The sequence below is a fragment of the Pleurodeles waltl genome, chromosome 4_1 (assembly GCF_031143425.1).
Source record: "Pleurodeles waltl isolate 20211129_DDA chromosome 4_1, aPleWal1.hap1.20221129, whole genome shotgun sequence".
Lineage (NCBI taxonomy): Eukaryota > Metazoa > Chordata > Amphibia > Caudata > Salamandridae > Pleurodeles > Pleurodeles waltl.
In genome coordinates this window covers 904,920,945-904,948,604 of record NC_090442.1, presented here as the reverse complement: position 1 = coordinate 904,948,604, position 27,660 = coordinate 904,920,945, and the positions used below count along the sequence as shown (strand labels likewise).

The 27,660-nt window shown below is 42.7% G+C and overlaps 1 protein-coding gene across 2 annotated transcripts in view; it reads left to right on the top strand.

The window, feature by feature from the left end:
- The window catches only part of GRM8 (glutamate metabotropic receptor 8), a 2,784,122-nt gene that overhangs the window by 1,266,193 nt on the left and 1,490,269 nt on the right, over positions 1-27,660 (top strand). For both annotated transcript variants that reach the window (XM_069229648.1, XM_069229650.1), the window contains exons 4-5: positions 23,203-23,338; positions 23,811-23,965. In XM_069229648.1, coding sequence (XP_069085749.1) covers positions 23,203-23,338; positions 23,811-23,965 — 291 coding nt within the window. The remainder of the gene's footprint in view (positions 1-23,202; positions 23,339-23,810; positions 23,966-27,660) is intronic.

Here is a 27,660-nt window from a genome sequence, read left to right as displayed (position 1 = left end):
TTTCTGGACTGTACCAAGCATGCTGACATTTATCTATTACCTCCACCTTAGTTTACCTTTTCAACTCATAGCTTTTTACTATTCTTTGTTTCATCGTGCCTTACTTTTCGTTCCCTTGTATTAATTTTGGTTCCATGTGTCCACAACTGGTCCTACACTAACCATCGTCTGTATCGTGCTGTTAAACAGTGTGACTTTTAAAGTACTTAGAACAATAAATTTCGCAAAACTAAGTAGACAATTTGAGTTGAAATATAAACTATACACGTATCCACCTGCTCCTATTGACTAGTAACCTCGGCTACCCAAATGTTATCAAGCATACGTAGGGAAATAGAGATTTACTATTCTAACACTTTTGATGACATAGTGAAAGGCAGAGTCAGTGTATATGCATGTCGATTTTTAAATCCCGACAGTTTAGCATCACAGTTAGATGATCACAAAATTAAAAAGTAATTATTTTAGAATTCGTTTTTGAAGTGTTCATTTTGGGTCCATGTTTTTGTAAAGAACTTTTTGAGGTCATTTGCCTATGCATACATATTAATACCAAGGTGTAAAGTTGTGGAGTAAAGAAAGTAGGTCCTGGGACTGTACACTCTGTTCGGCATTCCACCATGTGGGTGTCAGAAAACGGAGTTGTTTCTCTTACTTGTTGTGTGCTTTTTGTACATAATTATCAATGATGATTGGGTGATGGACGGGCCTCAAAAGTACCAAGAAAGAGATATGTTCTTCCATGTGAGCATCCTTGCTGTACTAAGCTGCAGGAGAATAACTGCCAGATGAGTAAATGCATTTACATACTCTAGTTATCGTGATTACTGCGTATACTTGAATGAATATAAAAAAATCTCCGTTTTCATGCAATCTTCAGCATTTGAGTACACAAGTTGATAATGAACTAGTCATACTTTCACACCGATTTTACCTGCATCTGCATTTGACAAGATCAATATGTTCAGTGAACTTCAATTTTTCATGATGAGATCAGAACGTATACTGTTTTTTAACAACAAACATGAAGAAAATACCCTTTCAACGTGGTCTTGAATAAGTAAGTCACTTATTGTAGGGCAGGACACTTGTTTATGACTCCATCTTGATAGGTTTGAATTCTGGAAAACCCAGCATCTACTCACATGCTCATATTCCGTTTTTCACTAGGGTGTTATTCTGATACTAGACCCCATTCATGCTTTTTTTGCTGCGTCACTAGTTCTCTCCTGGCCCTTGATTCTGCTGCTTGGTAGCCCTGGCAGCTACCAGCATACCCTGCCAAATGCAAAGGAAGTGGGGAAGCTTTTGACCGCCACTGCTGCACGCTAGAAGCACAGTGTACTGCACTTCAGGTCTTACGGCCACATTGGAGCAGTAAACAAAGCTGGCCTTTACCCTTATCCTTCTCTTTGGCTGGTTTATATCTTTCTTTAGATTAATACTGAAGCCCACGGGGGTTGCTTGTGCCTCTTCTTTGACCAGACTTAGCTCCTTGACAGTACCAGTTGTTACATGTTTGTTCAACCTCAAGGAGATGAAAAAAGTTAAGCAGGTGTCTGCTATGGGCATCCAGGGAGTGGTGCAGTTGGTCTTAGGACCACATAAGTGCAACAAAGAAAGCTGCTTTGCTCTTTAGCCATTTCTAGTTTTTTCCTCGTCTTACTTCTGTGACTCACTAGTTCTCTGCCTTATTTCTTCTATTTCCGGTCCTGTAGCCAACTGTTGTTTCCAAGCACAGTGATCAACCCTTTTTACCATTTGACCAGATTCCACCAGGCCACCGATCTACAGCCACGCAGCCCTGCGTCCACCACTGATGCTCAGAAGCTGGTCACCCCAAGCTTAGCAGTGCTGTTTGCATGTTTATGAAGGCAACAGTTGGTTAATTTCTGGAATATACAGAAGCATCCACCATGCTGCTCAACGTTTCCTACAGTGTAGGCACCAACCCCTCATAACAGATCCTGATCCTTCAAACAGGACATTTTTCAAATACTAAAAAAAAGAATGATCCTTTTGTCTAAACGGTGAATCGACAAAGCCTTGGGTATGAACCTCTGTGTACTCTCTAAAGGCTGTAGGAGGGGGTTGAATACACATAGAGCAGGTGAGAGTGCTTTGCCACATGACAGCCTTTACAAAAAACTTTTGATGTCATCCACAAATAAATTTATCTCACTTTTCCAATGTCTAATGAAGATCTGTTCGTCAAAAATATTTTATTGTAGTTCTTTTTGCCTTTTGGCTTCTCCATGAAAAGGCACAGTAGGGAGGCCTGTGGTTAAATTACGTCATAAAAAAGCCCATGAAAGGGCCAAAGTACTGTAAACAGAGAACCTATTAAATAGTAAGAAGGACAAATAGGGCCTGACTACAACCTTGGTGGATGGGATACTCCATTACAAACGTGACGGATATCCCGCTTGCCATTTTACAAGTTCCATAGGATATAATGGAACTTGTAATATGGTGAACGGGATATCTGTCAAGTTTGTGAGGTAGTATCCCTTCTGCCAAGGTCATACTCAGGCCCATAGTGTTTACAAGATTGAATTACTGAATATTGACCCACAAAATATTGTCATATAAAAATATCGAGGATAGAATATTGAGGATAAAAATAATGAGATACCTGCTTATTGGGAATTATGGATCTACTCATGTATGTACCACGTTGGTACATATATGTGGAATTAGATATAGAAAATCTAAACTCACCTGTCGATATTGTGCTCTAGATATTCTGCCCTCGCTATTATGACCCCTTTATATTCATGGGTCAATAGACAGGGTGCATATCTGTTTGCAAGGAGTTAAAATTCCAGACTTTCCCAAAGAAGGTTATCACCAAGTAATGGGATGCATATTATATATCTGTCTAGTCTCCTCTCTCCAGTAAGGGGCAAAGGAGGTATTATAGTCTGATGTACAGAAGAGCACGTTTACGCAAATTGCACAATTTCTAGAAGCAGCTAGTAAGTGCAAGAATCTACTGGAAGCCTATAAAGAAAGCAGTAGCGGGAGGAGAAAGCCTTATTTTATTACGCCATTTAGAAGCATGCTATATCAGGGGTGTAGCAAGGGCGACATAGCCGTTAAGTAAGCAAGGAATATCCCACCCGCCCCCCAATTAACTGATAGAGTAAAACCAATGACTAGTGGGTGTGAAGTAGGCCGTTCAAAACCCTGTGCCCCAATGCGCGTGCCGCACCCTTGGTAGGTATGCACCTGTGCCGCATCCAGAAGATACTTTAACATCCTGGTTTCGGTTCAGAGAGTTCTATCTAACATCTGTTTTACCAAACGTGTGTATGTGACTACAACAATTACCATTAAAACTCTCAACGGAAGGGAGGGAGCACAGAATGCTTCACCAGAAACATAAAAAAAAACACTTTAAGGCATCTTTCTACAAAATTACCTATCTTTTATTGCAGCAGTGACCCATTTTTCTTGCTCTACGCGAGAATGGGTCAGATTATGCAAATTTCACTGGAGTCGTGCAAAGTGCTGTGCACCACAATTATCACAAAAAATCAGTGCATAAACAAGATTATCAGTGACTGACCAAAGCAAGGCAATGTTTGGTCCGGTCAATCTGTACGAAACTGAAATGGAAAGGTGTAAAATCGCTTTGCACTTGTCCAAATTGTCGGGAACGAGTATAATTTACTCAATTCAGCTATGGAATTCCTAATAAGGTTGCTGCCCTTTTCTGTACATCTTCGAAGTGACCTATTGACACGATAAGTATTAAGATAACCATTTTGGCTGACTTAATCCGTAGAATAAGGCACTTGTCACGGCAGCAGTCTCCCAACTGCTTCTTATGCAAATACGACTGTCCGCTTTCCATGAAAGGCAATTTACAAAAATCTCATCAGCGTTTCCCAGAGTTGTGTCATAATCTCCTCATTTAGTTAATTATCCAGTTGTGTTTTGAATGTTTTAATCAATTAATTAACAATTGCTGCGAGAGATTGTTCCCCACACAGATGAAAAGCTTCCTGCAAACCTTTCCCTTTGAGAACATTGAACACATTTTCAATAAATTACATGCTTTGAATCTGACAACTGGGGAAAGAATGTCACGCCGTATCATAACATTAGGAAAGGCTAGGAGCTTGATGGTGCTGGGAATGCGGCACCGCAGACTGCTGGGACTACAGCCGCTGAAAATTATAGCCGCCATGTTAGACTAATGTTAGGCAGACAGGGGTCATATTACCGCAGTTCCTCTGGCACTAAAGGTACTCAGCAGCTTTGTACAGTATAAGACTTTGCCGCAGTTAAATGTCATTAGATGAGAGAAGCTGGCGGTAAATGCTTCCGTGACGGAATTAGAGTGTACCTTTGAGAGAAATTTGATAAGGCTGTTTGAGTGGTTTCAGATTCAAAATTAAATGAAAGTGGTTTACATAAACTATGACCTTCTGTATAAATTTAAAAAAACACAAATTGCATTGATTTTTTGGGAAAGTTATGCTGCTCGTCTTTACCTTAGATGCATCACATTGATGTCAATTTGCTGATAAGTTTGGGGATAGCATAAGTGACATCCTTTGACATTAATGACATCACACGAAGTGAAATTACGTGATTTAAGACCCTGGATCCCAGAAATCCCACATAACTTTGATGTTGTGAACATCACGATAAATCATGTCACTGAAGCCTTGTATATAACTCAAAAGGAGAATGTGTTGATAAATCAAAGGGAAATTAACAAAAGAGATTTAAAACCAAAAGCCGTAGTAATCCATATCAGCCACAGCTAATGATACCTTTTCTTTGTGCCAATAAGAACCATGTTTTCATTTGATGTGAATTAAAACAAAAAATTATTTCCATACCGGATTTTTGTACACCTGCCTGCTAGTAAGGATTGACGTTTAAAGTTGTATTTAATTCATATTTTTTCAAATTTAATTTTTTTATCACAGGCACATGATGCCACATCAAGGAGACATACCCCTGCAATAATAATAATAATAATAAAAACGTAATCGATTGCTAAAGCCAGACCTATTGGCTCGGTCAGTGTTTATTCCTCTTATATTCATAACCATCAACACAACCAGATCTATAGGCTTTCTTTCAACATGACAGCAACATTTTAAAAAAAAGGTGTATTTCAGTTATTTGTTTCATTGTATGAGGTATTCAAAAGAGCTGGGTACTGCTGAAAGCATTTTGTTTTACCCACCAGAAAGTATAATGTGTCGGTGGGAGCTGCAGAAACTAATAAGTGGACATCAGGGCACTGTTTACTTTCTGTTCTTGACACTCCGCTGTTGTCACCTCTGAGGACAGGGTTTGCTGAGGCAGTGTCATGGGATCATAAAATGCATGCCAGGTGTGGCAGCTGCGACCCCTGCGACCCATACGACCCTTAAATGACATCCATGATGCAGTACAAAAATGATACATTCTGTGATTTAATTTCCATCTTGACCTGCGTGCTGCTACTTCACCACATCAACAGTGCAGAAATCAAGGTTTCTAATTTTGAGAAGTCAGTAGTTCAGGCACTAATTTGGTCTCGACTAGTCCAATGCAAATCTCTACTTCTTGGAATTCCCAAATAATATGTGCAATGAGTTCGATTGATTCAAAGATCCAAAACTCCTTTTGTGGCCTTGCCTCATTCTGTGACAGAGAAGCTTCTCAGAATCTATGCTCTGACCTGACTCTGTTCTTGCACAATTGAAGTTATTCTGCAAACATTTTATACTTATTTTTTCTCTTCAAATGTTAGAGATCTTTACCTATATTCCCATTGCCTCAAACGTCTATGTGCCTAACTCCTTCCAACTCCTTCCAAAACCAATGAGGCCGAAATACTTCCTAAAATCTGCTTAAAGATCCTCATTATTGTCTAGTTCTACACTGGACCCAGTTTTGAACCATTGTCACATTTAAATATGCAAAAAATGTGTTCATATCATTACACCTGCATTAATTCATCTATGCAATGATGGATGTTTGGGCAAAAGGTTGTGGGGGTCCCAGTCCTGCCAACCCCAACATTTTCTCTAACTACAAGCCCTTGATTGGCATACCTCCTTTGTCAGAGGCCATGCTCAGGCTGTACCACTGTGTCCCCCCTACCAGTCGGGTTTTACATTTATCAGCTATGGGGTGACTTAGGGCTCTGCATTTGCGCCCATTGCTGTGCATTCTTTATATTGCACTGCTCAGCCCTCTTATTTACTCATTTGATCTGAATTTTCTTTCTTGTACGCATGACACAACTTCTATTTCACCTTAATTGTGACAACTAACTTTCAATTGCACCCTATACTGTAGTCTATTCCTATCAGTAGCACAGTGAATGGAAAGTAATTTTCTTTGCCTTAATTCTAGGACAAAAATGCTAGTCTCCTGGTTGTCTACTGCTAAGAGTCTTGTGGCCTAGTGACATGGGAGTAAATCCCACTCTCAACTCCTCTATTCACAAGTTGGGCATCAGTATTGATTCATGATTGAAGAACATATTTTCAAGCTGACCTATACTTGTTGTCTGTATTTGAAAACATTCAGGGAAAGTCTTGTTTTCCTTCCTCCCAATTTTAAGAAGTCAGATGTTCAAGTACTAATTTGGACTTGTCTAGTCTACTCCAAGCCTCTACTTCTTGGACTTCCCAGATATCTTATGCAATGACCTTGATTGATTCAGAACTCCATGCCTTGCCTCATTCTGTGGCAAATCAAGCGCATGTGTATTTTTCTAATCTAAAATCCCATTATAGGTGACCCGTTCCGAAGTATAGCCTGTTCATGTCTCACTGTCATTGTTCCATTAATCACTCAGCTCTCCTTACTTTAAAACGTTCTTTATTTTATATTGCCCCCCAACTCTGCTCCTCACACCTGCAAATATATTGCATATTCCACAAATGTGGAAAGCAAAGCAAGCAGAGAAATTCTTTGTTTACATCACAGCTAAGACTTGCAACACACTGCTACAATTTAGGACATTGTTAAAAACTCACTTATTATCCCTTTTAAAGCACTTCTTTATGTCCAGTGTCAAAAAACATTTAGCAGATAGCAGTTCACATTATACATCCCCAAATCAATCAAGCACTGTTAGACCTGTCATCCTTAGGGTGGTCTCCCCCAAACATTTTGCCTGCTTACCTCCTCTTTATGCTGTATCTTTGATTTGGCCTTAGAACTGAGCATTTTGCCACTGCTTACCAGTGCTAATATGCATGTGCTCCTCCCCTAAACATGGTAACATTGGTGTATACACAATTGGCACATTTAATTTACTTGTAAGTCCCCTGTACAGTGGTATACCATATACCCAGGGCCTGTAAATTAAATGATACTAGTGGGCTTACAGCACTGATTGTGCCACCCACACAAGTAACCACTCAAACCTGTCTTAGGCCTGCCATTGAAGGGCCAGTCTGTGCAGTTTACTGGCACTTCAGCTTCGGATTTAAAACTACTTACCAAAGCCTTAAACTTCCCTTTTAATACACATATAAGTCACTCCTAAAGTAGGGCTTAGGTAGCCCTAAGGGCAGGTTGTTGTGTAAGTAAAAGGTAGGACATATAGAGTTTTCATTTCCTGGAAGTGACAAACAGCCAAATTTGTTTTCATTACTGCAAGGTCTACTCCTCTCACAGGCTAGCACTGAGAATTCCTTAATCCACTTTTAAGCTGTGATTCCTGATTAGAAAGGAGTAGCTGTGTCATGTTTCATATCATTGGAATAGCAATGATAAATTATCTTCAACGGTAAAGTTGGATTTAACATAACTATTTTAGAAATGCTGCTTTCAGAAAGTGGGCATTTCTCTGCTCATACTGCTCCATGCGCCTTGCAGCCTGTCACCAATACACGTCTGGGTTGGGTGACAGCTACACTTTGTGCATTTCCTCTAGACAGCCACAACGACAGGAAGGGTTGAAGTGACCAAGAACTCATCTGCATTCTGATAGCTCTTCCTGGGCAAAAAGAGGGAAGGAAAACTGACACATATCTGGAGAGGCATCGTCCAGTGTCACACACAAAGGGTTGATTACCCCTACTGATAGTCTGGAGCCAGGGCTGGGAAGAAAGATGAACCTGCGCACTTCAAGAGCCTGCTTTAAAGTCACCCCCACTTCAAAGGCACAACTGGCTATCAGTACTGGGCCTCTGACTCTTACCTTGAAGAACTCTGCCAGGAGTAATTACCGTTGTGCTACAAGGATTGCCAGTCTTCCTCACTGCTGCCCTAGAAAGGACTGCTCGCTGCTTTGCTGAGCTGCCCTACTGCCTGCTGATCTCTGCCCTGCTGAGGACAAGGACTGTACTCTTCTCACTTGGACCCAGAGTGACTCAAAGGGCTTGCTGGCTTGCCTCCTGTTCTGAAGTCTCAGGGTTATCAGAGACTTTCTTCAACCCTGCAACAGCGGCACAACTCTGAAATATGTGAGTCCATGCCTTCCAAGTGGTGCCAATCCAGTCCTGGGCCCTTAAAAGGTGATTTCTGCTGTTCTGATCCATCAGAACTGATGCATCAATGCCGTTGCCCCAATCGGAACCAGTGCATTTCCACTCTACGATGACACATTACCCATCTTGAGCGCTGCTCGATGCCGAAGCTACCCTGAATGATGCGGCTGGACAACACATCACTTGCATCACAAAAGGGTTCATTGATAAGGTCTTCATTGACTGGGCGGAACAGAATCGATGCGTTACCTCCATCTGCACGATCAACACTGACGCATCACCTCCTAGCTACACAGATTACTTTTTCAACATCGTTTCCCCCACCCAAGGTACTTTTTTCAGTGGGACGTGCATGACTCCTGTAGCCAACCTGCCCTTAATCGAGTCAGCCTGAACTTTGGATTTACCCCAGTCCAGCACGACCTCAAGTAACCTCTAAACGCTATTGACTTCTAAGCACTATTTTTTTATTTAATCTTTAAAAATTCATAACTCGACTTCCACTTATTGGATTTTTGTCTTTTTGTTTTTTTCTTACTCATAAAAATGCAATCTATTTTTCTAACCATGTGTGGAGTATTTTTGTGATGTATTCATGTGTGAGTGGGTTGCACAAATACTTTTCACATTGACTCTTTATATAAGCCTGATTGCTCTGTGACAAGCTACCAGAGGGTGAGCACAGGTTACCTTTTAGTGTGTATCTAGCTTACTCTGACTGGAGTGGTGGTTCCTGCTTGGGCAGGGTGCATACTCTGGCAAACAGAAACACCAGTTCTCACAAGCTTCTAATCAAAAACGTCTAAACTTAATGAAGTTCAAAAGTGAAGGAATTTAGTTGTAACATTTTAATTTTCCATTCCCTAGTTCCCAGGCATGCACCACAGTACTCAGTAATAAATGTGTCATGGACTTGAGGAATAAGTAAATTTGTGGTGTTTCGAACACGTCTCTTCAAATGGTATTAGTTATCATTTGTACCTTTCCCCTTCTTTTGTGAGAACTGTGGCATCCTGATAAGAGGCCACATCTAGAGAGATTGTATCATCATTGATGGCTAGGCATACTACAGTATGCTCATTGCGTGGTGTGGTCAGGATTAACTGTTTTACCCATTATAGACAAAAAATGTCTTTAGCAATTTACCAGCTTTAGATTATACAGTGGTTATGAATATTTACCAAGGAGTTAAATGCATGATAAAAATGAACCTTGCATCTTGGTGCATTTCAGCCATAAGAGCTCAGAATAATCAATTCAAATGGTTCAGTGAACAACCTTAATTGTATTGTTCAAATGTTTGGCATTTGAAAGGAACCACTGAAATGATGTTCTTCATTTGCCTTTGGTTGGTGGTGGAGGGCTAGTACATTTTCTGGATTTTCTAGAACACTGCCCAGATAGAGGCTTTCTACATTCTCCCTGGACATTGTCAATGTGCCAATTCGAGAAAGAAAGCCAGATGGACTGCACCCTCTACACAGCCCACTGAGCACTATTTGAGTGAGATGTGTTCCAGATAAAGATCAATTCTATGAGGGGTAATTAGTAAAATCAAAACCTTCTTTCATCATGGAAGGGTACACTCGAGAATAATAGGAAGCCAGAAATACATTTTAAAGATTTGTTATTTTTTACAATGAGAATTCAATCCTAGTGGATGGGAATAGTACCTATTATGAAAAGTAACAAAATAGTGCAACAAGTTTTATCACCAGAGTGGCTAACAAGAAATATTGTAACACATTGGTGAAATCACAAAGCTTTCTTTATATTAATATCTTAAATCCAACTAACGTTAACATCAAAGAAGGGGTCTCATTTGATTTTCAAAGATGGTTAATACCTGCATTAGCTCAACTGTCACAGTCCGGCTGATTACTCTTCCCCAATCCAATTTATAATTAACCGGATCAACTAGATTCTGATGTCAAGCGCTGGGGTTCACAGAGAAAATTAAATTACAATTTTATTGCATTAATTGTTAAGTGTGGGCTGGATATTGTTACTCGATCAGTGATTCCCAACCTTTTTATAATCACAACCCATGTTGGTGCCCTTTGGTGACTCGCCTAGCTTTAATGGACATAAAGCAAGTGGTTTTTCAACGTAACCAAGCATCATGTGGGAGTTCATCATCATTTACAGATTGAACGTTTTCGAGGAAAATGGTCACCAAGTTTGAACAGGCATGCAGTTTTACCAATAAAATTATGTTGCACTCAATCATGTGTAGAAAACAGGTTTCAGTGAATATATATTATTTGTGCATCATCAAGTAAATTGTCTTGATTTATTCTGATCCTATTAAAATCTTTATTTCCATCACTCTTCAGCATTACAAAAAATACTTAATTTTTGCTTTCTTACCTGCTGAATGTGTACAGTTCATTAACATATACTTACATGTTGTTGTGTGTTATGATAAAATTACATCCTATAACCTTCCCTTTCAAACATCATGTAGCTCACTAAGATTGTCACATAATTTGCTATATTTTACTTTCTCAAACCGCAAAGAGAGAGGTGTTTGTAAACACTAGTCCTCATGTTGAAAAAACAAAAGAAGCAGAAGACTTAGGTTGACATTTGACATCTTTCTGTGAACCACAGCAAATGTGACAAGTTAAATACATAATTTAAAGGCATCTTTATTTATTGCTTGGAAGTTTGCGACCCACCAGAAATCGGCTCACAACCCACCAGTGGGTCGTGACCCATAGTTTGGGAAACACTGCACTGAAGATGGCGGGGTGTTACTGCACCAGTGTGTTGAAAAATATGTCCGTGAAAAGGCTAGGGCATTAAAGATGAAATGGAAGTAATATGTGATTTGATTATGTTGCCATTACTTTACTGCTGTGTTGAAGATATGTTAAATGCAATATAAATTGAATAGCATCTTCTAGAAAGGGCATAACGTTGTGAGCGGGGAGGATTGACAAAGTAATTGTAATTGTGATTTACAAATGAGTAATTGTATTAAATCGGCACTAAATCAATGTCTCTGTAAATTAGTTTATGTAAGAAAGTACAGCACATCTGAGCTTGTTACCCAAACAAAGCTTGTTTGTGACAAAGGACATCAGTTAAAGGGAAAATTGCTGCACATCAGCTACCATTGTGCTTTGTCACTCACTTGTACACCATTAACACATATATGTGTGTTCTCAGACAACATGTAAGAAGTCTATGAAAGTATGAGCATCAACGGCAACACATATTTCTAAGTCAGTGTGAGTGAATGCTGTCCAAAGCAGAGAACTGCTTCTTTGCTTATTTCGTAATATTGTGACAGGCATTATATGTAATTGGAGCAGCTGGGAAGCCGAGATCCAGCAACCTCTGTCCTTCCCCACACATACATTAGAAACTTCTTTACGACTCATTTTTATCTGGAAAGCTGGTATATCTTACACCTGGTCAGTAAGAGACTTCTTAACAGCACCTGTCTGTTTGGCCCTTTCCCTAAACCATTGTAGCTGTTGTCAGAATTTACTTTTTGGTAAATTAAGCATAAGTTTGCATAAACTATCAGGTTACTGAGTCAGGTAACACATGTGACTAGAGCGAGGCTTTCGCCTCTCATGTTGAGCAGGTTTGCTGAGAAGCAACCTTGCACTCAACAGGCCATGCCTCAAAAATAAATTACACGCCAAACATAATGATTAAAAGCTTGAATCTGGCCCTAATGAGCTGACAGGATTCCTTATAATAATAAGATCTAGCTGTGACAGCGTACATTTGATTTAATTTAACATGAATGAAAGGTCAACGTGGACCAAACACCTGTGTTAGAAGACAGGGTGAAACTTTAAACGTGTGTAGTGCTAAAATCCTACTTGTTTATAACTATGGAATAGAAAAAATAGGAATGCATGTCTCACATCATAAACATCTAAAATAGAAGTCCTGATGAGATTTTGATTTTAGTTAACACAATTATCACTTTTAAGATTGTTGTCATATTCCAGCCTTTAGGTAAGATAATTCAAGCTGATAGGTCTAACTTCCTGTCTTGGCTGTCTCTCCTGAAGTACACTAGTTATTATCTTCTCTCTCACTTTGTTGTCAGCTTGCAAGAGATGTGAACCTGCCACTGATATGGAGATTTCTTGTAACCGAATTATTCCTTGTTTTCAGCAATGTTTCAAAAGTAGTTTGCTTTGATGAATGGCCCTATCAGATAAAGAACTGCATTCTTTTTAGTGGTTTCTTTCTCAGAAACACCCTGTCAAAGGAAGGGTTGACACTCTTCAAAGGACTGCTCCATCAAATGAGTATCCTGCCTTCAGCTTTGGCAATTAGGAGTCAAAAGAAACCAAGACTAGTGATCTATTTGAATCACAGAGCTTCCAAGGTGTGTTCTGTTTTGATCATTCAATCAATCAATCAGGTATTTTGTAAAGTGTGGCTAATCACCCGTGAGGGTCTCAAGGTGCCTGCAGATAGTAGATCAGCAGAACAGCCAGGTTTTGAGGTTCTTCTTGAATTGAGGTAGTGAGGCTGATTACCTCAGGTGTAGCGGAAGAGCATTGCAGGTCTTTGTGGCAAGGTAAAAGAAGGATCTTCCACCAGCTGAGTTCATGCATACCCTTGTGGTCGTGACGAGGGCCAGTTGGTCTGAGCAAAGGTTTCTGGTGGGTGTGTGGAAGGTCAGGCATTGGTTGAGGTATGCGAGTCCTAAGTAGTGGAGGGGCTTGTATGCATGTGTGAGGAACTTGAAGATGATTCTTTTGTTGATTGGGAGCCAGGGAAGGTCTCTCAGGTGACTTGAAATGTGGCTGCGGAGGGGGATGTCCAGGATGAGTCTGGCTGAGGCGTACTGGAATCTCTGTAGTTTCTTTTGGAGTGCTTGGGTGGAGCCTTCATAGAGTGCATTGCAGTAGTCCAATTTGCTGGTGTTGAGCACCTGGGTGCCCTTCCTCCTGGATTCAAATGGGATCTATTTGAAGATCTTTCGGAGCAGGCTTAGTGTGTGGAAGCATGATGTTGGAACTGCACTGACTTGGCGGTTCATTGAGAACGAGGGTTGGAGGATGATGATGAGGTGGCGTGTGTGGTCAGTGGGTGTGAGAGGGGCATTCCGAGTGCTTGGTGCCACCAGGAGTCATCCCAGGCAGAGGGTGTAGAACCCAGGATGAGGACCTCGGTCTTCTCAAAGTTGAGCTTCAGGCAGCTGTCCTTCATCCATGCAGCGACTTCTCTCATTCTGTTGTGAAAATTGCTTTTTGCAGTTGTACGCTTGTCGGTGAAGGAGAGGATCAGTTGGGTGTCGTCAGCGTAGGAGATGATGTTGAGTCAGTGGTTTCTAGCGAGCGAGCCTTGTAGATGTGGAAGAGGGTGGGGCTCAGGGATGAGCTCTGAGGAATTACGCAGCTGATCTCTGTCGGTTGTGAAGTGCATTGTGGGAGCCTGATTCTCTGAGTGCGGCCCGTGAGGAAGGAGTGGATCCATTTTAAGGCCTTGCTGTGGATGCCGGAGTCATGCAGTCTGGTTCAGTAGGGTGAGGGCTGTTTTGAGGAGCTGGATCTAATTGGTGTAGGGTAGAGTTAGGAGGGAGGGGCAAAATACCCATACCTGACTCAGGTCTTTATCTTTCAACTGGAGCACATGGAATTGTGGGATTACTTTTGCTGTAGTCAGCATAAGAGCTCAGGACTTGGTCATGCTAAATAAGGAATCATATAGGAATTCTGTCTAAACGTGCTGCATACTCTTCCAATTGCTGCTGGATGACCTTATAAAACACTGCCCCACCACTCAGAAATAAGGGTGATGCTTAGAACAGAGATGACATTACATAAGGTGCCTGTTGGATGGTTTCTGTGTGCCAAGTGGAAAACTGAGGAATGTTATTTCTGATTGTTAGACCTGACAGCCTTAGGGTGGTCACCCCTAACTTTTTGCCTGCCTTCCTCCACTTTTTGGACACTGTTTTTGCTGGTTTTAGGACTCTGCGCACTTTACCACTGCTAACCAGCGCTAAAGTGCATAAGCTCTCTCCCTTAAAACATGGTGACATTGGTTCATACCCAATTGGCTTATTTAATCTACTTGTAAGTCCCCAGTAAAGTGCACTACATGTGCCCAGTGGGCCTGCGGCACTGATTGTGCCACCCACATAAGTAGCCCCTTAACCATTCCTCAGGCCTGCCATTGCAAGGCCTGCATGAGCAGTTTTACTGCCACTTCGACTTGGCATTTAAAAGTACTTGACAATCCTTAAACTCCCCTTTTTCTACATATACGGCACCCCTAAGGTAGGCCCTAGGTAACCCATAGGGCAGGGTACTATGTATGTAAAAGGCAGGACATATACCTGTGTAGTTTATTTGTCCTGGTAGTGTAGAACTCCTAAATTAATTTTACTCTGCTGTGAGGCCTGCTCCTTTCATAAGCTAACATTAGGGCTACCTTCATATACTGTTTGAGTGGTAGATTCTGATCTGAGATGTGTAACAAGGTCATATTTAGTATGGCCAGAATGGTAATACAAAATCCTGCTGACTGGTGAAGTTGTATTTAATGTTACTATTTTAGAAATGCCACTTTCGGAAAGTGAGCATTTCTCTGCACTAAAATCTTCTGTGTCTTACAATCCATGTCTGGCTAGGTTAGTTGACAGCTCCCTTGCGAATTTCACTCAGACAAACCCAGTCACACCTGCACACATCTGCATATTGAATGGGTATCCTGGGCTGGGAGGGTGGGGGGCGTGACACTTACATTTGAAAGGAAAGTGGCCTGCCCTCACACAATGGACTGCCAAACCCCCTATAGGGACCCTAGCAGACAGGATGGAACTGAAAGGGGACCTGGTGCACTTCTGAACCACTCTTTGAAGTCTCCCGCACTTCAAAGGCACATTTGTGTATTTAAACAGGGCCTCTGATCCTACCAACTCAGACACTTCTGGACAAGATACCACTGGTGAAGAAACTCTGAACCAGAACCTGCAACCTGCCAAGAGGAACTCCATGGCTACCCAAAGGTCTCATCTGACTGCTTTTCTGCAAGGGACTGCTGCCCTGCTGTTGCCCTGCTGCCACTCTGCCCTCTGGCTCTGCTGAGAAGTGCTCTCCAAGGGCTTGGATAGAGCTTGCCTCCTGTTCCTTGAAGTCTCAGGGCCAAAAAGATTTAATCCTGCAAAGAACTCCTTGTGCCGTGAAAAGTCGACAGACAGCCTGCCAGAAACGACGCACAGCCTGCATCACGGTGAGAAAATCACTGCATGCCGAACCGGAACAATGCAGTCCGGCTCTCCCAGAGGAGATTGACGCAGCGCCAGCGTTGCGACCAGAACTGTGACTCACTGCCCACTGGATCGATGCATAGCCGAGCTGGAACGACACAGCCCCGACTTCTTGCGAGAAGAATTGACGCAGCGCCTTACAGTGCGACAGAAATTTGCCTGCATCGCCCATGATCGACGCAGCTCCTGTGACTTTGTCCTGCACTCCCAGGATTTCTCCACATCGTCCCTTGGGCATCCAAATACCCCGCAACCCGAAGAGGATCCAAGTCTTCGAGCCAGAAATTGACGCAAGGCAACTGACTGCTTGGAAAAATATCTCCGCATCGTCTGTGTGCACCTGGAGAAACTGATGCACACCTCCCCGTTTTCCATACATCTCCTCCTCTAAGGTCCCTTGCGGATAATTTTGACGGAACCAGGTACTTTGTGCTTGCTAGAGACACTTGTTGCTTTTTAAAGACTAAAGACTCTTTTTATCATTCTCTAAAGTGATATTTCAATGTTTACTTATCAAACCTTGATCTTTTTGACCTGCATTTAACTAGATAAATATTATATATTTCTCTAAACACTGTGTGGTGTATTTTTGTGGTGTTATACTGTGTTATTGCATGATTTATTGCACAAATACATATTGCCTTCTAAGTTAAGCCTGACTGCTTAGTGCCAAGCTACCAGAGGGTGGGCACAGGATAATGTGGATTATGTGTGACTTACTCTGACTAGAGTGAAGGTCTTTGCTTGGACATGGGGTAACCTGACTGCAACCAAAGACCTCATTTCCACACCGATCAACATAACCCTCCTACAGTGAAAAGGTGCTCGCAGTGTTGGAGATTTTGGCTTCTAATGAAGATCCAGAAAGATCACTTGGAACTGTACTTTTAGCTGTGGTCCTGCTTGCACGTGAGTAAAACTTTCTTTCCATGTAGTCCTTGTATCTAGGCCCAGATTTGTACTTTTTGCCGCAAAACTGCATGAAGGCAGTTTTGTGGCAAAAAGTCGGCGCTAAACTTGAGCTAGCGTTGGCGGTAGGGAAGGAGGGGGTTGTGCACCAAAAAATAACGCTAGCCTGGTTAGAGGCAAAAAAATGCCTCTAACCACACTAGCGCCATATCCTGTTGCACAACCACTAAAAACATGAATCCTGTCTTAGGGAAGACAGGAGTCATGCCCACCACCCCAATGGCCAGCACAGGGGACAAGTGTCCCCTGGGCATGGCCACTACATCCTCTGCCATGCTGGGGGCCCCACGTTCGGGCTCCCGATGGCACTTAAAAAACAAATTAAAAAATACTTATCTATACTTACCCCACTCGGATGGGGGATGGGGTCCCCCATCCTCTGGTGTCCTTCTGGTGTGGATGAGGATGTTCCTTGACATTGGGGTGGGCCGGTTCCATGGTGTTTGACTATGAAAATGGGTCCACAGGTCCCCTTACGCCTGGTCTGACCCAGCCATGCGTCATTCTAGCACAGGGAGATAAATATGGGGCTATGGCAATAGCACAATTTTTTAGATGGGAAAGCCTACCTTGCATCTCATTGAAGCAAGGTTGATGCACGTATCCAAAAAATAATGCAAACTCCTATATTTTGATGCTAGACGTCTCTAACGTCAAAATATAAATATGGAGTTAGGTTTGCACCAAATATGCGTGAAAAATGATGCAAATTTGATACAATTGAAGTATAAATATGGGCCCTGGTGTCCAGGAAACTGTCCCTAAAGAAGTGGTAACTTTTGGAGCACTAGAACTGAAGCTGGAGAACGTCTTCTACAATTTATAAAAGTTTGGACTCTTTTTACTTCTGAAGACTGGGAAATGGTAACAGGGCTAATTGACTAAAACATAACCTTAGTGGGCAAGATTTCCTTGTTGAGTCCTGCCCAAAGCTATTTGCAACAAAAATAAAGGTTTCAACTTGACCGCAGAGGTAAGGTATCTGGCCCCGTGCAGCCCTACCTAGCTTGGTCCTCTAGCTATGTCACTCTGGCTCTTATGTGGAGAAAATATCTGTAGGTCAAAAGGGAAATTGCCAGAGTGGCAAAATATGCCCAAAAGTACCCAACAATAATGCTATAACTGCAGGTATGATTTACTTGAATGACTTTCTACTAAATCTGTGGAGCACTGCTCAAAGTTTCCTAAGTTCTGTAGAAAATGCCACTGCCCAACTGACTAGCAAACCAAGAGAGACTAAAAGGCAAATATAATTTTAGCGTTTATGGTGGACATGCGAGCTATCTTGTGCCCTTGGTGCGTCATCACAGGTCTTCAGATAGCACAAGCAAAACTGCATAAACTGTTATCCATACTCAATTAACAAGCATACACCATTCAAAATACAGATCACATAGATAAGGCTCTTACTGACTCAAAGGTTAAAATTGCCTTACATCACCATAAACACATTACAAACATTACATTCATCTAAGTAAATGGCTAACCAAACCCCACACCAACATTGTGTAAAACATCGGCATATGAAATTCCTCTCATCACTATAGATTCCCAACCCACCTCCATGCACCCAAAAAGTACTTCAAGTCCTCTTCCTTAATCTGACAAGGTTCTTTCATGCACCAAACATTATCTCTGTTAAATTGGTGGTTAGTGCATGTGTGATAACTTTATTACGTAAGCAAAATCTTTTTCTCAGTTATAGGTTACCACCAATAAACAAAATCCCTGCAGTGTTTTAGGCATAGTAAATCAGTCCTTCTCAATCATCTCTGGGCAAGTACAGGAATACTTTTTAACACACTGACTTGTATAGTTATATCATTTAAAACTGCTCTTGCGATTATTGACATGTTAGGGAAAATCTGCATCCTATAATATTACCCTACAATGATATTGCATGAAATGCAAACACAGCCTTGAAAAATGTAAAAAAGCCCCAGCTGAAGTATCCAAACTTTTCATCTCTTTGACAAAGACAAGTTGGGAAAGGGGTCTAATCCACAGATACTTTGCACATGTGGAGAATGTTGTGGAGCTGTTTTTCAGGGAGCCAAGGAAGGATTTGAATAATCTTCTTCTGAGTATGGAGGTACTTGTATCTAATGTAGTGTGAGTGGTAAGACAGATTTCTGCATCCCTCTAAAAATTTAGTTATGAGAGTCAAAAATATATAAATGTGTTAGCAATGTAAGTATGCAAGCCAAAATCAAATGTCTTGATTAAGGGCCTGACTTAGAGTTTGGCAGATGGGGTTACTCCATCACAAATGTGACTGAAACACTGTTTGCCGTATTATGATTCCATTATAGCCTATGGAGATTGTAATGCGACGGACAGGATATTTATCACATTTGTCATGGAACAACCCATCCGCCAAACTCTAAATCAGACCCCAAGTCTAATAGTGGATGAAAACAGTGATTGATGGAATACTTGATATAGAAGACCCACAAAGGAACCTACTGGCCAATAAGCAGCTGAAAGAGTTAACCAGGGGTTTCCAGATTTCCAGAAAGTATTCAGGAATAAAGGATTGAGCGCAGTTGGCAGCACAGCCCATTATGCCTTATTCAGAGATCAACTTAAGAAAATGTGATGGCTTACAGTGTCAAAGGCTGTCAATAGATCGAGCATAACCAGGCCACAACACCATCATCATCACATTTGTCATCAGTTCATGAGAAGGAAGAGTTCTAACCCTCAGCCCTGCTGAGTGGGGGGAATCTATCTAACTGTAGATCTGGAGCACTGTATATATGAGGTCCAGAGTGCGGCCTGCTGTATGTGAGGGTTATAAGACCTTTTGATAAAGGACTAAAGATTCCAGGTCTGAGAGCAGACTTGTAGTTTCTGCATCTGAAACAAGTTCTGCATGGTATTTGAAGTCCCCAACCAACAAGAATTTGTCTGATGCCAGAATGTGTGGTACCAAAAAATTAAATCAATTTGTTACTGAAATCTTTTTTTGGACCTCAAGGTCGATACACTAAAGCACCCTTACAGATTATCTTCAAGAGTGTCTCTAGTTTAAAAACACAGAGCTCTGCCAAGTTAGTGAGAAATTAATCCAATAAAGTAATTTTAGCCAGGTTACGAAAGGCAATGGCAACACCTCCAACAATTTTTGATTCTCTATCTACTAGTCTAATTAGACTGTATTCAGAGGGCAATGCTATTGAGATACAGGGAAGTGCTGCGGAATGAAGCTATGTTTCTGTGAGAAAGCAGATATCTTGTTTGTCCATACCAAGAAGATCCCAAAGTTCCAGGGAATGTTTGGGAATAGAGCTAGAGACCACGTAACTGGGTTGGTTAAAAAATCTCTGGTGTAGGTGGGTCTAGTGTGGGAAACTTCATGAACCACGACTCCGGAACAACAATGTTGTCTACAACACAAGTGTAAGCACGCTTGCTGGAAAAACGCATGGCTTTTTTCAGGCTTAGCCACGCATGTGCTGAACTACGCACATGTGCGGTTAAGGCAAAGAAAATGGCAGAGAGGATTGGGAGAGGGTGTGGTCAGGTAAGTGGGGTTGGGGCAGGGTTGGGGGGTAGTTTTTAGGGGTGGGGTGGATTGAGGGCTTGGGGCAGGGGTGGGAGGTTGAGGTAGTTTGATTTTTAGGGGCGGGGTTGGGTGATCAGGGAAGTTTGTTTTTTTGGGGTGGGGTGGGGTGGGGTGGGGTGGGGGATCAGGGTAGTTTGGTTAGGTAGGTGGAGGTGGAGGTGGGGCAGGGTTGGGGGTAGATTTTAGGGTTGGGGTGGATTAAGGGCTTGGGGCAGGGGTGGGGGGTCAGGGTAGATTGGTTTTTAGGTGCAGGGTGCGGGGATCAGGGTAATTTGGTTTTTAGGGGCAGGGTGGGGAATTGGGGTAGTTTGGTCAGGTAAGTGGGGTTGGGGTAGTTTTTAGGGGTGGGGTGGATTAAGGGTTTGGGGTGGGTGGGGATGTTGGGGTAGTCTGTTTTTTTGGGGCAGGTGGGGGATCGGAGTAGTTTGGTTTTTAGGGTTGGGGGTGGGGGATCGGGGTAGTTTAGTCAAGTAAGTGGGGTTGAGGATAGGTTTTAGGGGTGGGGTGTGGATTAAGGGCTTGGAGCAACTGTGGGGTGGTCGGGGTAGTTTGGTTTTTAGGGACAGTGGTGGGGGGGTTTGGGGCAGTTTTGTTTTTAGGGGTGGGAGTGGAGGTTGGTTGTTTTTAGGGTGGGTGGGGGTTGAGGAAGGTTTTAGGGCACATGGTGGGTGGGGGTGTCGGGTAGGTTTGTTTTTAGGGGTGAGGGTGGTGGAGTGTAGTTGTTTTGTTTTTAGGGGCGGGGTGGAGGGGAAGGGGTAGTTTTGTTTTCAGGGGAAGGAGTGGGGTGTCGGGTTAGTTTTGTTTTCAGGGGTGGGCTGGGTGGTTGAGTTAGTTTTGTTTTTAGTGGTGGGTGGCGGTTGTTTTTAGGGCAGGTGGGATTTAGGGAAGGATTTAGGACTCAGGGTGGGTAGGGTGTGTAGGGCTACTTTTGTTTTTAGGGGTGGGGGTGGTAGGTGAGGTTTTAGTATTAGGGATGGGGTATGTTTGGTCTAGGGCGGGTGGGGGGTGGCACACTAGAAACACGCCTGCCGTTCCCACACATGCCTTTACTAGGCATACTTTTGCAATGAAAAATCATTGTAAAGGCATGCATGATAAAGGCCTTCATGGGAACAACGCAGTAGTTGTTCTGACCTCGTTGTTTAGGCATGCGTGGTTCTTGCATTCGTTGTTCCATCATACATTCATCTATTGTTACAACCTGTAGAGAACTTCCTATTTTGTGCTTTGGTTGACACGAGTTACTGTTGCTAAGAGCCTTGCACATTTTCTGGGCGGAGGGGAGAGATCATACAGAATTGCAGTGTCTACAATTGTGAGGGCCATCGTATTCCAGAGGTAGTGCTGAAGTGCATAGTATACAGGGGATACTTATAAGAATGGACTGTTTCATGATGCTTTTGAGGTTTACATCAGTATATGATACGGGAGGCAATATCTTACCCTTTTATAAAAAAGAAACATGGTTTCTGGTGACTGGCGGCGTTGGGGTGCAGACGGGTTTGCTTTTAGTGCTTTGACTGTGTCAGGATGCCTCATAAGTAGCCCTTAGGCTGCCAGGGAAACGAGGGGAGACTTTGGAAGACTAGACTGTCGACCGCACTATAAAGTGATGGTCACAGTCATCTTTCTGAGCCTCAAATGTTATTTTACTTTGTCCCTCTGCTGAATCGGCACACGCCGTAGCGACCAGGGTAACAGATCAGGTGCAAATCAAGAGATCACTGTGGGCATGGATTAAAGTGCCTTAGTGCTAGCAATTTCAAAACATAGAGTGCAGAAATAAAATAAATGTTTAAAATCAATTTAAAATAGAAGCAGCAAGAATAGCATTACGCGACCTGTCTGGTGCCCTACTTTCAGATTATTCATATACCAGCTTTCCAAGCTATCCTCACATTCATTCCTCTTTCCTTCATATGTCAAAGTGATTTCTCCGTCTATTTCTTCCTGCATGCCATGGCCAATTTTTGATTTTCCAGCTGTGGCCAGCAGAGAGGCAGGGGGATTTTTTCCACACACGTGGTGAAACATAATTTTTCCTGCTTGGGATCCACATCGCTTGCATGGTAGTCTTAAACAGGAAAATGTGTGTAGGACGGCTTGACTTAAGTGGGCCACCCTTCCAGCACATTGACCATTTGGTGGATGTGGAGGCTAGTTAGATTTTTAATGGTAGGTCGAGTTAAGGCTCTTTCATTGGAAACGTAGAGGTGCTTCCACTTCTAAATGAGGCAGCAACTTTGTCAGGGTTGGAGCCATGCCGGTGTATGTCAAGACTCCTGGTTCACCAATCTTAAACCCCAGACTTTCGAATTTGATTCGTTGCACTGGTGAACTCCTGTGCAATCATTTCAGAGTGGGAAATATATGGTCAGATCGCTACAGACTAGGGAAATTGGATGTTTTGTCAGGAGTTAATTGCAAGAGTTCAGGATTGTGAGAATTCGTGGTTCACAGGTTGGAACAAAGGAGGTAAATCATCATTTGTGCTTGGGAAGAAGCTCGTATTTTCGTAAGTCTAACATATGCTAAATGCAAAAATATGCAAACCATAAAAACATATTTTCTGGCGATTTTTACTTCAATATGCTGTACTGATTAAGACAAATGCTTTAGTTTAATATATTCATGGAGGTACTATGCAGAGATTCAGAAGGACAAGGTTCTACATTTATTGTGCTGCAGGTCAACGTATCTTATCCATTTTGTAAGTTCATATTGGAAATAAAATGTATGCAATTGACATAGGTTTGTGAGGGATAACGTGTAAAGAAATGTCATAAAATGCTTGGATTTATTAAACATACATTTATACATGGTTTTTTATGTTAAATCACATGAGGAATTCATATTGTCCTTCGATTAAAATAACTGATGCATAGCATTAAATGCAGAGTTAGCTGTTATATTTACCGAACTCCTTAAACATATTGTATTTTCTGTTGTAGGTGGTGTTTGCATCGCTCAGTCTTTGAAAATACCACGTGAGCCCAGAGCAGGAGAATTTGATAAAATTATCAGCCGCTTACTGGAAACCCCAAGTGCTCGCGCAGTGATTATATTTGCCAATGAAGACGACATCAGGTGGGTCTGTTTTCCTTCTTTTGTGTGTTATCTACATGGGTGGCCTTTGATTGTGTTTGTAAGATGGATTCAAGGTTCCTTTGCTCTCAGCTGTCACTTGTGCTGCAAAGCTCCTACTTCTGGGGCCTGAGCCACGTGATACAATCACATGCAAGGCTCTCCACTACTTCACAGAGCGCTGCAGAACCCGAGCTCAGTAAGCAAGAGATGCTATATATCAGGTCACGGGAATTGAAAAAGATAAAGCCATTGAGAATGATAGACAGGAGTATGTGGACAGAGGCAGAAGGAAGCAAATGAACACATCAGGAAGCCTGGTACCTTAAGGGGGGTGCCTTCCCAAAAAGATAGGTTGCACTGTCAGAATGATTGACTAATTGCGTGTGTCCTGACTAGGTAGAATGTAATACCACATCCAGTCAGTGCTCCAGGGAGCAAATCAATAACATGTCTTGTCTTCCTTAACAAACAGGCGAGTCCTGGAGGCGGCGAAAAAAACCAATCACACTGGCCATTTCCTTTGGATTGGCTCAGACAGTTGGGGGTCCAAAATTACACCTGTCTATCAGCAAGAGGAGATCGCTGAAGGAGCAGTCACAATTCTGCCAAAGAGGGCTTCTATAGATGGTAAGAGTATAACTGTACAGATGGCTCATATGTGCAAACAGCATGACTTCCAGTTGTTATCGCATACACACTATTGCTGAATTGTGACATTGTTTGCCCACACATTACAGCGTCTTAATCACCTTCATTCTTTTTTTGGTACACACACTGGTTGTTTAATTGTCATCAGAAACCAAAGTCTCAAATGTGTTACCTTTACCTAAACTCCCCTACATGGCAGCACGTTCTACAGTCCTAGTTTATTAACCCTGTTGCTTCTGTACATCTGTTTGACTCTTATCAGAAATTATAGAAAATGTATTGTGTTTGCCCCACAACACATAATATCTCTAGCAGAATAAAATAAATACGTTATTTTGTGTTCTTGTGCCCAACATATGCAAGAGTGTGGCTGTTGGACTTGGCCCTTTCTACAGGGCTATCCAAAAACGTTTTGCCCTCACCCTCCTGTTTCTGAACAACTTTTTTGTTGGCTTTTAGGTCTCTGCACACTTTACCAATGTTAACCCATACTGAAGTGTTGGTGTCTCCTCTTAAAACATGATAGGCTTGGCTTGTACTCATATGGCATATTTAATTTATTTGTAAGTACCTAGTAAAGCGTCACTATCTGTGCCCAGGGTCTGTGAACTAAATGCTGTTATTAGACCTGCAGCACCGGTTGTGCCACCCACCAAAGTCTCATGCCTGCCATTGCAACCTGTGTGTGTGCAGTTTTAAACTGCCATCTCGGCCTGGCAATGTAAATTCTTTTGCCAGGCCCAAACCTTCCTTTTTAACACATATGTCACCCTAAGGTAGGCACTAGACAGCCCCAGGGGCAGGGTGCTTGTTATTTAAAAAGTTGGACATCTAATCTTAAAATTTGAATACCCCTGTAGTGAAACACATGCTTTTTTTGTTTTTCAATGCTGCAAAACCACCTCTCCCATAGGATAATGGGAACAGATAAGCCCTTCATGTTTGGTGTCATCGGAATTGTAATGAAAAATCCTAGCTCAAGATGAAGTCGGATTTTAAATTACAATCTTGAATATGGCACTTTTAGAAAATTGGCATTTTCCTGCTTAGCCATTTAGTGCCTGTGCCTGTAGCCTGTATCTGGGCAACATGAATGGGTGTGGATGACAATTGGATCACATGAGAGAACGTTGGTATGCCTGTATGGGCCATCATTGGCAGGATGGGGGGAGGAGCTGGACACAGCCTCACACTTACACTTAAATAGGCTGTGTCCTGCCTCCACACAAGAGGCTGCATACCCCCTAAAGTTAGCCTGGAAGCCAGGACAGGGAAGGCCAGGAACTTCCAAGGGAAACCTCTGGATGCCCACTTCAAATGCACAACTGGGTACAAGTACTGGACCTTAGATACCAAGTCTTGAGTACACTTCTGGACCTGGATACCCTGCAAGGTTGAATGAATTGCCATTCTGCTGGACTGCTGCTCTGAAAGAACTGTTGTCCTACTGTGCTGACCTGTTGTCTGCTATCCATGTGCGAAGAGATCTGGACCTGAAACTTCACCCTTGAACACAGGACACCAGAGTGAATGCAAGAGCTAGTCCTGGCATCCTGATCTGAGTCTCAGGGACATAAAAGACTCCCCAACATGCTGCGGCAGCCACTGGACCCATCTACATTGAGTTCTGACCCCTCAGCTCCTGGACCCCCGCAGTGGCGCAGGAAGCTGAATTCAAGATTTGGGCTCCTCTTGACTGCAAACAGACCCTTTTGCACCAGCACCTCTCTGCTCACACCACAATTCAACACGAAGCAGCTGCTTCTTCCTGCTACAGCATCAACTGCTAGCAGAGGACTGTCAACACGAAGCTCCAGCAATGCCCACCTACAAAGCCTGCACTGCTCTTTGTGCTGTGCTGACATCCTTCTGCAAAGATCTCCCTGCTCCTCACAGCACCTTCCTTTGTGAGTGGGACTCTTGGCACCGATTTGAGAAGATAAACTCTTGTGGGCCTAACCTGATGACAGTAGCCAACCTGTGCTCCATCGCGGTCAGCCTGAAAGTTTTACTTTCACCCGGTCCAGCGAGACCAGATAGCCATGGTTGACGCTTTCTGCTTTATGGCGCTATCTCTTAATAAAATCTTTAAAAAATAATAATTCTGGTTCCACTGTTTGGATTTTATTAATTTTTGTCTTGTTTTGTATATCAAATGTTACTCTATTTTTCTTTTTGTGTGGTGTTTTTCACTTTATTACTGTTGAAGTGTTGCACAAATACATTACAGACGGCCTCGAAGTTAAGCCTGACTGCTCTGTGCCAAGCTACCAGGGGGTTGAGAGTGTCAGGTTAATTTGAGGTTGGCTTGTGCCTCACTCTGAGAAGGATTATGTTATGATTAATGCTTGACCAGGGCAAAACAAAAGAAGGCTGAGGCATAGAGAGAGCCTTGGAAGAGAGAAATATGTTATTGGCTCAAGAACCAAAGGCCTGATTACAACCTCGGCGGAGGCGATTACTCCATCCCAAATGTGATGAATATTCCGTCTGCCATATTGCAAGTTTCATTGTATCCTATTGAACTTGTGGGATGGAGGACTGAATATCCGTCACATTTGGGACGTAGTAATCCCCTCTTCCAAACTTGTAATGATCCCCAAGTCTTAAAGAGCTCGACTTAAGGGCCAAACAGCTGTTAGACTCCAGCAGGAATGGTGGCAGCAAAAATACAGTGTCCGGTGGTGAAGGAAGCATTTACATACCCAAGGACGTAGTGCCTACCTTTGAGGTGGGGGATGACATTGACAGGTTGGTTGAGGCATATGAAGTAGCTCTACGATGCATAAGTTTCCAGAGGAGGATTTGGGAGCTGGCATCTGGAGGTATATACCTACTGAGAGGAGGGATGACCTACTCTCCATAGAAAAGGATGAGGTATCTTCCATAAAGGACACCCATGTCAAGAAATATGGGCTCATCCTAGAGAGGTACAGGTTGAGGTTTAGGGACAGTCAAAAATGGTCTCACCAATCCTGGAGGGATTTTGTGGATTACTTGTGTAAGGTACTGGATGAGTGGGTGAAAGGTAATGAGGTGCCGTGCAATTTGATCACATTTTCAGTCACTGTTTTCCAGAGCTATGCCAACACCTAGTTGACTGAAGGATTACTGATTCCAGGGACCTTGCAAAGGAGGCAGACCTCTGGGTCAGTATTAGAGTGTCTGGAAAGGAATGGGGGAGTGACCATAAGGTGAGTGGTTCAGGTTCCCCAGATAGATTGAGAGGGAGGTACACAATGACCCAGACAGGTCCTAGTATAGTGTGGGGTGAAGGGGTTCCCATGTCCATTCTAAAGACAGTAGAAGAAGTAATGGTGGCCGGAAGCCAAGGGAGACCCATTCCTAACCCCCAGATCTTGGATTGGCCTCAGTTGGGAGACGAGCAAGGGGACCAGTTCTGCACCTAGAGACAATCCCTGGTGGGAGCTCCTCTGTGCCAGGAGAGTTGGAAGGGGTGATTGCCAATGGCACCCTGAAAGCTCTGCTTTCTGGGGATACTGCTCCCAAGGAGAAGGTCCAGCAGCCCAGATGGTCGGACAGAAAGTGGAGACAGTCCACAGTGGGAGGACCAGTAGTTCAGGGGTTGCCAGCTCTGAGAACAGAGCACCTCAAGACTGACCCTGGTGAGCCCACGTCTGACTTGAGAGTGCTCCCTTTGCTGTCACAGTGAA